This window comes from Hipposideros armiger, unplaced genomic scaffold, assembly GCF_001890085.2.
Source record: "Hipposideros armiger isolate ML-2016 unplaced genomic scaffold, ASM189008v1 scaffold_531, whole genome shotgun sequence".
In the NCBI taxonomy this organism is placed as follows: Eukaryota; Metazoa; Chordata; class Mammalia; order Chiroptera; family Hipposideridae; genus Hipposideros; species Hipposideros armiger.
In genome coordinates, this window is record NW_017731881.1 from 456,746 (window position 1) to 470,794 (window position 14,049).

Here is a 14,049-nt window from a genome sequence, read left to right on the forward strand (position 1 = left end):
AAAAGGTATGCCCATCTATATCTATTAGTTGGCTTCACTTTATTATCAACTCATGGCCAATTTTGTGTCATCTACACTCCAACCTATTTCTACCTTCTATAATATTTTCAAGCAAATTCCAAATCATTTCAACTGTTAGAATTTCAGCATGTACTTATAAAAAATAAGGGCTCTTAAAAAATTATATCAATGTAATTATTGTACTTTGCCCTCACAAAAAACCCCCCAGATTTTCTTTTCAATTTTCTTAGTAAGCTAAAATTGAATACCATATGCTCCCTCCCACCACACCCCATGGGGCTTAATCAAGCTACTTTAAATGGAAATAAAATTTAGCTGGCAGGCATTTTCCCTGAATTATCTCTGGGGTCTAACAGCTATGAGATCTCAATCGAGGAATCAGTTTGAATTAAACTCTGCTTCTTATAAATTAGTGATTTGACCTTAGGCAAGTTCTTTAACCTTACCCTAAACCTCAATTTTCTAATCTGTAAAATAAAGATACTAACACTCCCTTATTAGCTATTATTATTATGACAGTTTCTCCCTACTGTTTCCTACAAATCCTGTCTTCCGGAGGTAATTTGCTTGAGAGCTGTAACCGATGATATAACCTTAGGGATGATTTAATTAAATCGCCTGGAGAGCCCAAGGGGGAGGAACTAGAGGAGGAGGAAAAGGCTTCCGGGAGTCTCACCACCTGGGCACAAGGTGAAAGCCAGATTGTGTTGTGCAGACAAGGCTCACTCGTGTCTCAGAGACTGGGACCCACAGAGATCCAGACCATTAAGACAGAACAGCTCAGAGTAAGTTTGGTCCAGGGAAGCCAGCAGCCCAGAGGTTGGGTGGGAGGAACGGGGTGGGTGGGGAGAGCTGGAGGCTGTCCGTTGTCTGTCTTCCTCTTTGATTTTAGAAGTTTTCTACAAAGGTTATTGAAATCCAGAGCAAAGGGGGCCCAGCTTGTTGTAGGACTGAGATAAAACAATTGTGAACCATACAAAGACTCATTGTTTCCTTGAGAACAAAAATAGCTGAAAGGTTGACTACAAGTCTTGCTGGTTGATGGGTCGTTCATTAAGAATGCTCTGAATAATCTTTGTTTAGAGACCAGCTCTATTTGAATTAGCTGACACCCCATGAGTAGCATGTAACATGGTTTAAGATTAGTGAGCTTTTGACCCAGAGGATCTACACTGTCCAGGAAGGGCCAGCTGTGGGAAGGTGTGGTGTCCCAAAGACTTGTCTAGATCAGGGCCTGGAGTGGGTGGCCAGTGATGTAAGTAAAAGATGCAGCAGGCTTTCTTATCTTTTCAGTCAGCAGGGATTTTACTTCTCCAGTTAGACTACAGATAAAGCAATTTATTTTGATCCTTTGAAGGGGCACTCAATTGATTTAGGAATAATGGAGGAATTTTTATCTAACTTAAAAGCATAACTAATTATAAATTGTATTGCATATGCCACTTGTTAAATAAAAGTTACATTTGCCTTATTTATTGATTTAAAGTATGTGTATATTTCACCTTGTAAGAATGTAGAGATAAAGTGGCTGCATTCTTCTGTGTCATTGGTAGTTAATTCTTATTTCTTAACCTAAGAAGTAGATGTTTCAAGCTACCTTCTAGGAAGACTGAGAAGTCATATTAAATTTATGCTCCTTTGTTATTTTGTTGACAGAGGTTTTCTATTTCTTTCCCTCTGACTTCAGAGTCAAGTTTGGCCTTTCTTAGCGTTTTTTTTTTTTTATTTGTGGTTAAGATTGTGTGACTACTGCTTCCTTCAGTTATTTATTATTATTATTGTTGTTATTATTAATATCATTATTATAGGTTGTTGCTATAGACCTAGTTTAGGTCAATATCAGAATTTCCTGTTGGTTCCTGAGTGATGTTTTCTGATACCACTTCTAACACCCAATGTGTGATTTTTTTCCTACATCAACCAGTTCTCCAACTTGGTGTCCAAAAATTCAATTCAATTGTGATGTTAACTCCCAGAGTTATCTCAGACACCACAAGTTAAGGGCTGAGTCCCACAAGACTGCCCCCACTGTAGATACCAGCTGCAAATGGGGCTCCAGGCTACCCATGCTTCTGCCTGGCTGACTATAAAATTGGGGGTTCCCAGGATCCCCCCTCAGGTTCGATAAGTTCCTAGAATATCACACAGAACACAGGAAAACACTTTACTTATGAACCAGTTTATTATAAAGGATGCAACTCAGGAATGGTCAAATGGAAGAAATACATAGGGCAGGGCATGGGTGGGATGGGGTTGTACAGAGTTCCCCTCTGGGTGTTTGATGCCACCCTTTCAGCACATCAATGTGTTCACCAACCTGGATGGTCTCAGGACCTGGGTGTTTAAGAATTTTCATAGCATTGAATCTCCAGCCCGCCTCTCCTCCCAGAGGCTGGGGGTGGGGCTGAAAGTTTGAAGCCTCTAATCTCATATTTGGTCTTTCTGGTGATCAGCCTTCATCCTGAAGCTACCTAGGGATGCCACCTCAAGTCACCTCATTAGCACAAACTCAGTTATGGTCAAAAGGGGCCCATTATTATTATTCGCCATTGAATAACAAATAACTTTTCACTACAGAAATTCTAAGGCTTTTAGGAGCTTTGTGCTGGGAACCGGAGAGAAAGATTAAAAAATATATATATATATATATATATATATATATATAATCCCACAGTTCCAAAGTGGGGTATTAAGAAATTATGACTGTGAGCAAAATTATGTATTGCTCCGGGTTGTTTGTAGTCTTTGACATAGTATCATGCCCCGCCTTCTCCACAAATACCATTAGGTTATTGTTCTGGCTTTTCTGATTCGGAAGTTTAGATGGCTTTACATTGTTAGAATTAGAGTGTTACTAAGACTTTCAGGTTTTATGAAACTTGGAACACTTCCTCTAACACATTATTTTGTGGTTTTGAAATTGTTTATACTTCACTTGTGAAATTCAACTACAAAGGCCAGGCATTCTGCTTGATGGCTGTTACTAATGAAGTTGATAATGATAATGAAGTTGATAAAACTGGTTCAGAAGGACTTTGTGTTTATAAATACTGATTACAGAAACAGGCCATGGGTAACTGCTGAAATAAAACAAAGCTTAAAAAAATGAGGGAAATATTTGCATAAACACTTCCTCTTTCAAGAGAAGAACCATGGGGTGTTAGGCTGCACAGGGAAGTGGAGGTTAAATAACCTGAGATCTCAGAGTGTCTAGAAACCAGAAACTTAGCCAGGCCTCCTTCTAGAACATTATTTTTTAACCCTTTTTATGGGGTTAATATGTAGTGTTTAGGACCACACACAAAAAAAATGACTTCGCTTCCCTTTCCTGAGAAGTGAGTTTTGCTGTGATTCTGTCATTCTGTGGACATTTATGAAGGCAAAATATGACGACTTTCTATTCACCATAAAATATCTTTTTCCTTCCCTACCAAATAGCAACATCCTAATTGGTGATATCCTTCAATCCGTAATTGTTAAAAAAAAATCAGATTGAGTGATTTTAAAAATTTAAAACAGTAGAGTTCATTAAAAACTTGAGAAAAGCACATACAAAGAAGAAGAAAAAAATCATTATAGTTATATCAATATTGCTAATATTTAGGTGTCACTACCATGAAAAATCACTTCTTTTTTCTGGAAAGTGTGGAAAATATGTCTTTTTTTGGTTTTGTTTTGTTTTTAAATTTAACATGTCATATTAACATTGTTTTGTTGTTGATAAAGATCACAGAAAAAGTAGAGTGCCGTGGTTTAAAGTAGAGACTCTGGCACCAGAGTGTCTGGGTTCAAATCACAGTCCACCACTTATGGGCTGTATGGCCTTGAGAGTCACTTAACTGCTCCCTACCTCAGTTTTATCATCTGTAAAATGGGGATGATAATGGCAGCCAACTCAGAAGTTAAATGCTTATGTAAAGAACTTAATGTATGTTAGTTATTATAATCAAAATAAACATTTTTTTATCATTACAGCATTAATATATGTATAGAGTAGAAATTTTATGAAATACAGAAAAGCAGAAGAATCAAAATCACCCATTATTCTAAAACCCAGAGAAAACCACTCACCCAGTGTTAGCATTTTGCTATTTTAGTTTTAGTGCATTTTCTTTTACATAGTTGAGCTCAAATTGTATTTCCAATTTGTATATAGATCATAACATAAGCATTTTATATGCTCTTTGTAAACATAATTTTGAAAGACTTACATAGTCTTTATATAGCATCTTATGTAGCCATGTTTTACTTAATCTTTCTCAAAAGTTTTGACATTCAGACTGCTGTCTCTGGCCAGCACCACGATATTAATTGAAGTAATCAATTTAATATTGGTTGAAATAATCTGAGACCTGAGCGGTCCCTGGCCGGTGTGGAGCCTACAGTTTTGTTTTTTTTTTGAAACCAGGACTTAATGAGATCCAATCCACGAACCAGTTAACTGAGTGTTCATGGTATTATGAATGAGTACCTAAGAAACATCTTGATAAAGGTTTGTCTTCTTCAGTATTAGAGGTTATTTCCTTTGACCAGAGTCCCAGAAATGGAAATATAGGATCAAATGATATTAAGTGTTGTTTTCTAGAAGGTTCATACTGATTTTAAACTTGCAGCAACAATGTATGAAACTGCCCCACTTTCTGTGGCCCCCAAATCTCCAGGTCGCTTCTCAGATCTGAATTATTGAGGATGTTGTCAGGGTGCCACAACGTGGAAGAGCGTTAATCAACCCTCAGGCTTCTCCTTCCCACTTCCAGTCACTTCTCCCTTGTCCAGGGCCTTTGCTTCTTCTTCCTTTCAGAGCCCTTTTCCCTGTCAGCTTCCTCTAATCCCCCTTGCAGCCTTCCTCTTCTCCAGGGCGGGGAATGATATAATTAAATTGTTCCCATTAGGAAGTTAGTGACTTGCTTAGCTAAGAAGTGTTATCCCCAGGTGGGTCCTTGCATTTGAATAAAGGGTTCCTGAAGCAGTGTTGAACCCAAAGGACTGAACTTGATGGTGGAATTTGGGACACCGTAATACCCAGTGAGCCAGAGATTTTGAGTCTGGGCCCTTCAAGTTATACAAGTAGATGGTAACCAAGACATAAAGCCAGCTCTGAGGATGAGGAAAGCCAAGGTCTGTTTCTGAGAAGACTTCATTTCCTCACTGCCAAAACGCTAGCTGCTCAGAGCAAAAACACCTTTTCCTAAAGGTTACGTCGATCTCTCAGAGGAACTATTAAGGGGGGGAGATCATTTACTGACTGGCTATAATAAAAGACTGGTCAGCAGCATGTATAGAGTCTTTACATAAAACAGAACTTTATGGTACCAGGCAGGGCTCCTTTTATGGCTTTTTTATCATCCAGTTGAAATTGCCAAAGGTGTGGAGGGCCTTTGCTTGCATGTCTGTAGCCCGTGATTTAAGTTTCATTGTCCCTGGGCAGGCAGAGCCAGGAGGCTCTGAGTGGGACCAAGGCCTGATTACCTTGGTTTGAACTCTGAGTTTCAGAAGGTGGGTTTCTCGCTGGAATATTTCTGTTTCAGCAAGGTCCTAGGGGCCCTTTATGGCAAGGAATTGTACAGGTGTCTGTCTGTGGACTCCTACATCTTTGATGGGCTGAAAAGCCAAAGAAAGAATTGAGATGTGTACCTGAGAGGAGAATGGGTGACAGCTGGATGCAACCACAGGATGCCCTAGATTTTTTTGGATAGACAAGGATGGGTACAGATAAGCTATTAGAAAGCACTTAAAAGATGAGGCTTCCTGCGTTCAAACAAAGCCTGAAGGGAGGAAGGGGAGAAATGGAAAGCTTAGCCAATTGTTAGTTAGCTGTCAGGTGCTCTCAGGAGATTTTGGGACCACAATCAGACAGGAACGTGGTCTTGGGGGAGACGGTGGGTACCACCTAGAGTTGGCCAGATGCCAGCCCCTTTTCTGCAGAAAGAAAATGTTTTAGTTGCATTGTGGTCTCTTCCTTACTCATAGCTTCTTCTGTTCCTTTCTAGCCTCCTGATCCAGCCTGAAGATGACCCCGCTGGTGGCAGTGGTGTCCAGCCCCCGGGCTCGGCTCTTTGCCTGCTTCCTCAGGCTGGGTGCTCAGCAGGCCAGCCCATTTCAGCTGCACACAGGGGCTGCCCTAGCAGCCAAGAGTCACTATGAGGTGCTGGTGCTGGGTGGGGGCAGCGGTGGGATCACCATGGCCTCACGCATGAAGAGGAAAGTGCAGGCAGAGAACGTGGCCATCATTGAGCCCAGCGAAGTAAGTCTCCCCCTTTCGAGTGCGTGTATGTGTATGTGCTAAGGGGTGTGGGGAAGGGATGATTGTCAGGCACTGGGATGTCATGTCCCTGGGTTAGTGCTTCTCCTGGGCACAAAAAGCATGCAGTCCAAAAGGATTGGAGAAGGTGGAGGGGGGGAGAGAGGACAGATTGCTTGGCTCTATATGTTCTTCTCTGTATTAGTTTCTTAGGGCTGCTGTAACAAATTACCACAAACTGGGTGGCTTAAAACAATAGATACTTATTCTCTCACAGTTCTGGAGGCCAGAAGCCCCAAGGTGTTATCAGGGCCAAGCTCCCACTGAAGGTTGCGGTGGGGAGTGGGAATCTGCCCCGTCCTCTCTCCTAGCTTCTGTGGTATGGACAGTCCTTGGTATTCCTTGGCTTGTAGTTTCATCACTCCGATCTCTATCTTCGTCTTCACCTGACCTTCTTATAAGGACACCAGTAATTGGATTAGGGCCCACTCTAATCCAGTATAACCTCATCTTCCCTTCATTACATCTGCAAAGACTCGATTTCCAAATAATGGTCACATTCACAGGTACCGGGGTTAGGACTTCAACCTATTGTTTTGGGGACAGACAATTCAACCCATGAAACCCTCCATCTCCAACGTCATGTCTGGAGGAAAATCAATGGTCATTACACGTTCCTATCTCTGTTCCAGTCTGGAGAAAGGGTGATGAATTGAGGGAACAGGGAGGCCTCCGGGAAGGTGTCAGTGGGTTTCAGAAATTTAAACGCAAGGAATTATGATCAGGTTATAAGGAAGAAAAAAGCAGCAGACACCAGGAGGGAAGTCAGAAACTGTAAGGCACTATTTCATGAAAAACATTTTAAGATTGTCCAAAAGCTTTAGAAAAATACTTAAGACTTTTGATGGTTTGCCTGTTTCCCAAGGAATGAGGCATGTACCAATTGGGAGCTGTATCCTTGGGAAGGAAAAGCAAAATGGATTTGGTGCCTGTTTGGTGGGGAGGGGAGGGCAAGAAAGTCTCCCCAGGAGCAAATGAGGCTGCCCAGGCTTTGCTGCTACCTCTGACTGGTATGCTAGTGAACTGCGAGGAGACTAGAGGATGCTCTATCACTTTCCTTTCAAAGTAACTCAGGGACAACATTTTAAATGACAGTGGTTTGGGAGCTGGGTCAGGTGGCTTATGGTATGTTGTATCTAACCTTTGGACAGGAGCTACTCTTTGTAATAAGATGGCTCCTCTGAGGCACTGGACATAGTTCAGGAGGCCAGATCACATCTGTCTAGCCCCTTGAGGAAGTACAGAACCGGAGTCTCTCTAAGGAGCTGCCGCTGGCTCAGGCCAGGCTGTTGGCAGTTTCCTTCCGGTGTCTGGTTTAGTGATTGCTGGAACTGATGCTTATTCATAGTCTAAAAAAAGTGCTAACTTGTATTTTCATTCCTTTTTCTGGTACAGAAGGACTTGAAATTGTCGAGCTCTCACAATTGGAGACCTCTGGCCCCTCTCCCCTTGGATCACATCCATTATTGGTGATAGGGAGATTGCAAAGCCATTCCTCATGTACTCTTCACTTCTCTGTGGGTGTTGGCAATTCTGTCCGACCAGTTTGAGGCATTTGGGCAATGTTGAGAGCTCTTGGTCCCCCAGCCCACTCCATAAGTGAACTGGAATTCTCAGAGGCCATTAAACCAATCTGACCTTTGCCCCTGAGTCAAGAACTTTCACAACTAACTCAGATCAAGAGTGGACCATCTGAAGCAAGAGAACTCCAGAAAATAGTGGAAGTTTGAGCATATGTTGCATTATGGGGTAACATTTGGTGCCTACTCGCTTTGGGTGTAAAACCTCTTAGAAAAGAGAAGGGAGTTAATAGGGCTGATGGGGAATGTCTGTGTCTTCCATGGCCTTCGGACACATTTGGAAGTTAACAAAGTTTTGAGGGTCCCCAGAGTGGCTGTAAACTTACCATAGTCCCTACAAACTTCTGAGGAACCATATTTAGGCTACTGGGCTTAATTTTCTTTATATCTGTGCACATAAATGTATCTATAATGTATGTACATATGCATGTATTTACAACATGCATATGTTAAATACCAAATCAACTGCCCGCAATGGTCACTAAAGACAGTTTGTGGCTTTTTAAAAAGGTCTTTGCAGAATTCTTGTGTAGGTGACTGCCCTTCAGAGCTTAGCATAATAGGAGATACCAGTGGGAGAAGGGATGGGAATAGCCTGGAGACATCTATGTGATGCTCCAAGGGTCAGGAGGGAGAAACTGAGAGAGTCTAGCTCATGTACCTTTAGTTATGACTCTTTTGATCAGCCTCAAGTTGAAATGAATCTCCAAATACTTTCTCAGAGACACTTCTACCAGCCAATCTGGACGCTGGTGGGTGCTGGTGCCAAACAGTTGTCCTCATCCGGCCGTCCCATGGCGAGTGTGATTCCGTCTGGTGTAGAATGGATCAAAGCTAGAGTGGTTGAGCTGAATCCAGACAAGAACTGCGTCCACACAGACAATGGCAAGGAGGTAACCACTGGGGTCCTTTGGCTTTTGTTAACCTGAGGACTTGTATAAAATGCACAGCTGTTATCAAACCAGACAGCTTCATGATGAGAGGGTGGTATATATGTGTGTGTGCACATGTACGTGTGTGTGTTGACTACTGCATGAGATGGGAGGGTGTGTGGTGAATGGAGGATGGGATAGAAGGAAGGACTGAATGATGATGAATTAATAAATGATTAACTAAGGCAAGTATTTGTGAATACCCACTGTTTGCCCTGTTGCTTGGCACAGTATTTGCACCTGAATGTTTATCGAACAAATACTACTGCTACAATTTAAAATGGCAGGTACCTTCCTCCTTTTTCCTTGGAAACAGCAAGCTTCTCTACCTGACAGCTGGATTCCTAGAGGAAGAGGACATTGGAAAATATCTGTCCTAGTCACACAAGGGAGAGCTCTGCCAGGGTTGTAAGGGAAGATTTGTGCCGGAATTGCTGCTGCTGGAGCTTGAGGCTCATAATTAATCAGCACCATTTAGAAGTTTCCTCCCACCCCCACTACCAGGGATCAAAGCTTTTCAGCAACTGCTGCCTCCTTGTTTGACTGAGGTGATGAGAGCAGGATGGATGGTCAGATGAAAGGCTCAGAAGCCATTTGCAGTGTCATGTCCCCTTACTGCTGCTGAGCCCATGACAGCGGCAGACACTGCAGCCATCATGCTACACATTGCCTCCTCCAGGCTCCTGTGGTTCTTGGACCTCCTAGGGTGTTATTGGCCTTAATTCCCTTCCCACTCTCCCTCCAAATTGGGTGCTCTGGCATTTAAACAGAATTGTAGAATTTGAGAGTTGGTGGGAATCTGAAAGGTTTTCAAGTCCAACCCCTTCCTCTAGGCAGAACTCATTGGCCACAGGCATTCTTAAGCTTTCCTTGGGTCATGGATCTTTTGAGCACCTGATAAAAGAATGCACATATGTACCAAATTTTCCATTTGATTTCAAATTCAAAGATTCTTTGTAACCTTTCCCTAAACACTGATCAAAATTACCTGCCTGCCTTCTGGCTTCCTCCTCCCTTCCTTCTTCCATCCCTCCCTCCCTCCGGTCCCTTCCTTCCTCCTTTCCACAAATATGTATTAAGCATCTACTATAAGCTAGGTACAGTTTTAGTGTGATACACTAAACAAAAACAGACAAAAGTCCTTACTGTCCTGGATTTTATATTCTAGGGGATTTTATATTCTAGAGGAGGACATACAATAAATAATAGACATAATAAGTAAATTATATAGTGTGTTAGAAGGTGTTGAATATTAAAGAAAAATAATAGAGCTAAATAATTGGGGTTGGGACATGGGGTGGGGGATTGAGTTGAAAATGAATTGATATTTACACATCTCAGGGTCAAGGAGTTCTCTAAGAGTCATAAAGAGTTATCCCTCTTCATTTTTTAAGACAGACAGATTCTATGAAAGGTCTGCCTTTAATGGGTCAGAATCAACTTCCTATAACCTCTTTCCTTTCTTTCTTGGGCCCCCAGTGTGTTATTGGACTCAATACCTTTCTTGTTCCTTGTTCTTCCTGTAGTGTAGGAGAGGATGTCTTCCCTCTTTTGTGTGGAGAAACCCTTCAACTATTTTAAGGTGGTTCTTACAGTCTACGTCAGTCTTCTCTTCTGATAGACTTGTTCTCTTTCTCCACTTTCTTTGACCCTTCCTCATATTTCATGGTCTCCAGCCCCCTCAACTACCCTCCATACCCTGCTTTGGACATCATCTGGTTTGTTAGTACCTCCATGAAAGAGGCGCCTGGAAGAGTAAGCAACTCTGCAGAACAGCCCAGAGGAGAGTGGTACCATTCTCTCCCAGAGTCGGAAACAGCCTAAGTTAGCGTTTGCCTTTTTAGTAACAGTGACCACGATGCTGAATCATGCTGGCCTTGAGGTTGGTTCAAATCTCTGGGTTTTTCCCCCCACATGATCCACTGTCAAATCAGGCTTCCCCCATCCTAACATAAATAATATTTGAATATATTGGGTTGTCGGAAAAGTCATGACATATATTTTCTATGTTTTTCGTTGCAAAAATGCATCATGACTTTTCCGACAACCCAATGTTATTTAATATAATTATTTATTTTAATTAAATTAAAAGTTTTATATATTATTCTCCTCTTGTTGATGAACTTCCTTATTTTCCCCCAGAAAGTCCAGGAGAGCAGACTGAAATAAACACAGATTGTTCTCAATTCACAAGATTGAGCTTTTCCCTTGCCAGTTTGCTGCCTGCTCATGGGGCCGGGAGACTTGTGTCTTATAACCCACACCGCCCCTTTGGTACAGCAGCAGCGCCTGCTCCCTTGATTGGACCCCTTTACATTACAGGACTGGCTCAGAGCCCTCTGTGGTTGGGTTTGTGCTCATCTTAAGGATCGTAAACTTGTCTTGTCCCTTGAGAATGAGAGGCGCTGGTAGGTATTTCCACTTCTGAGCCCTGCTTAGACCTGCCAGGCTTAGGCCCGTAGGAAAGTTGTAACGTATTATTTTAGGGCTGGGGAAGAAGTTGGTGCAAGCCGGTGAGACTTTCTTCTGAGATTTTTAAAGCCAAAGTCAGATACCAGAAATCTGCATTACACCTCATGGGAGATGTCATCCTATTGGTTGCACAAAGTGGATGCTCAAAAAATGTTGCTATTACTATTTTTAAAAAGATACTTGAAAAAAAGGAAAAGGGAATATTTATTGAGGCTCCACTATGTGTCAGCATAGTTCTTGACTGCTGACTGACTCTCTGAAAGCAGGTTTGCAATCTGCACACCCATATTCACGCTCTTCTTTTTCTAGATTCCTAAGAGATACCTATTGAGTAGATGAAATGGATAAATATCCTTTTCACTAAGTTGTTAGTTTCAGAATTTACCTCCCCTACTCCCTGTATAAAATTAGAATATCTGCCCATATTTAGGCTTCTGGCAAGGTCTGCACTGTTCTCTGCAGTTGCTCAAAAGTCTTGTCTACAAGTTTTTGCAATTCCTTAGAGTTTAGGTCATCTGGCCTTGAAATTTGAATTCCTTCAAAGGCTTGAAGCTTTCTTTCTTGTGTGTGTGTGTGTGTGTGTGTGTGTGTGTGTGTGTGTGTGTGTGTGTGTTTAGCTGAGCCATCCTGCCACCTGTTGGCAGCTCAGCGGCAGCTCAGCTCGGGCCGGGCATCGAATTGCTGTTGCTCAGAGCTCACACTCTTGAGCGAGCTCTTATGAAGCTTTCTTTTTATTCTTTGCTACTTTAGGGTTTATTCTCCCTTAGTGATTTTTTATATAATCTTAAGCTTAGTTGTTATTACTAGTCCTAAAAAATAGTCAATATTATTCTCTAATAGAACCATTGAGACACGCACAAACCAAAGGCTTATCATGTTGGCAGTGTTCATGTTTTATCTGTAGATCATCACCCCCAGGCTCCATGCCACCTCCGACCTCACATACCCTGAAGACTCAACAGAGTTCAGTCATCCATTTAATGGGCCTAGTAGATTTTCCTACAGGACAAGGAATTGCAGGGCACCCGCTGTCTCTGGATAGGCAAGTCCTATGGATGATGATGTTTATATTATCTATCCACTTTGATGAATGGTATTTTTCACAAGCAGCTGGAATCATTCATCCAACAAACATTACTGAGTTTCTCACTTTAGTTTAGTGATATGCTGGATTCTAGGAATACAAAAAATAAGACAACCTTTATCCTCTGGGCATGTTCGATGTAGCGGGGGAGGACATCACTACTGTATAACATGACAAGTGTCATAAAGCATCATGTGCACTGTGCTAAGGAAGCTCCCGGGAGGGGCCATTGGGGAGGAAGATTGAATCATAGAAAGGCCTCACCGTGGAAGTGACCATGGAGCTGAGTGTTCTGGATCCCAAGGCAGGACATCTTCAGTGGCTTCCTCCTCTTGGCTCCCCAGCCTGGGCCAAGCTCTCTCATGTCTCGGAGTCCCCTCTCCCCAACTGTGATCTGCTCAGCTTGTGTGCTCTGCATCTCTGTTTAGTACCAGAGTGGGACAATCACCACCTGTTGCTCTTTTGTAGGCTTCTGACTTTAATTGCAATCATTGTCATTCTCCATCTCTGACTTCCTAGGCAAATCCTTCTGCTTACAGTTTCTGGTTTCAACTTGTCTTCCTCCTGATCCTAAACACACATTTCCATCATGATAAATATAGAACCTTTTCATCTCAGAATGAATAATCACAATACCCCTATTTAAAGAGGGGACTTTTAAATTCCAAACAGATCATTAAATAAGATCAGGTATATTATATTACATCGTTTTCAATGCCCCTCAAAATAGCAGTTTCTCTGTTATGATATTGCTCCATCCATATAATAGGATTCACACATTACTCCACAGATTTTAAGGAAAGTTGATTGTTTTTAAGATGAGAAAGTCCTTCTCCCACTCCTCAACATGAAAAAGTGTTAACATCAGCACTGCACAAAATGTTGTGTCCTCTGCTGTCATTCTCTGCTGTGTAAAAATATAGGAGTCTCCAGCTCTTAGAAGTCAGGCAGGTTATATAATACTTGTGAAGCAGTGAGGTGTGGGACAATAGAGAACGGTGGGCATGATGGCACGCTGGAGTGTGAGTCCCTCCCTGCTGCCCTGCCCACCACCCACAAACCCAAGTCATTCACATTAAGAAATGGAAACGTGGTGTTGGCCACACACGTCTGGGGTCTGAGTCATCGCTTGGACTGCCACTGTTTGGGTCCTGGTCTAAAATGGCATTGTTTTGTGTTGCAGATCTCCTACAAATATCTTATCATTGCTCTTGGAATCCAGCTGGACTATGAGAAGGTACTGTTTTAAACTACTTCTGTGTTCACTGACCTACTTATGCCAAGATTAAATACTGCGTTTAGTGGCTTTATCTCCATTTTGACAAGAAATACTACTAAGAAATCCTCTTCCAGTTTTATTTCTCAGCAATCTTTTTATGGTTTTAAAAGTCTTATCTAAGAGTCTGTCAATGATAATATGATCTAGCTCTAAGCTTTAATCAGAGTTCAGCATGTCCATGCTCTAATGGGAATTCTTGCAAAAGAGGAACCTTTTTTACACTTACAAGAAAACTACCTTTCTACATAGGACTGAGTTGGCTGTATTACAGATTAAATTTTCCTGTGAAAGTAAGATTTAGATTATGAATTCTTAAGCAGACTTTAAGGATAAAACACCAGCAATTAGTTTATCAGAAGCTAGAAGGAGTTCTGGGTTTT

General features: G+C 41.9%; 1 protein-coding gene across 2 annotated transcripts in view; it reads left to right on the forward strand.

Moving 5' to 3' along the window:
• SQOR (sulfide quinone oxidoreductase) overlaps nucleotides 1–14,049 on the forward strand; it is a 41,724-nt gene that overhangs the window by 10,821 nt on the left and 16,854 nt on the right. For both annotated transcript variants that reach the window (XM_019668661.1, XM_019668660.1), the window contains 3 exons: nucleotides 6,012–6,265; nucleotides 8,625–8,795; nucleotides 13,574–13,627. In XM_019668661.1, the coding sequence (XP_019524206.1) occupies nucleotides 6,032–6,265; nucleotides 8,625–8,795; nucleotides 13,574–13,627 (459 nt within the window). In that variant the 5' untranslated portion in view covers nucleotides 6,012–6,031. The remainder of the gene's footprint in view (nucleotides 1–6,011; nucleotides 6,266–8,624; nucleotides 8,796–13,573; nucleotides 13,628–14,049) is intronic.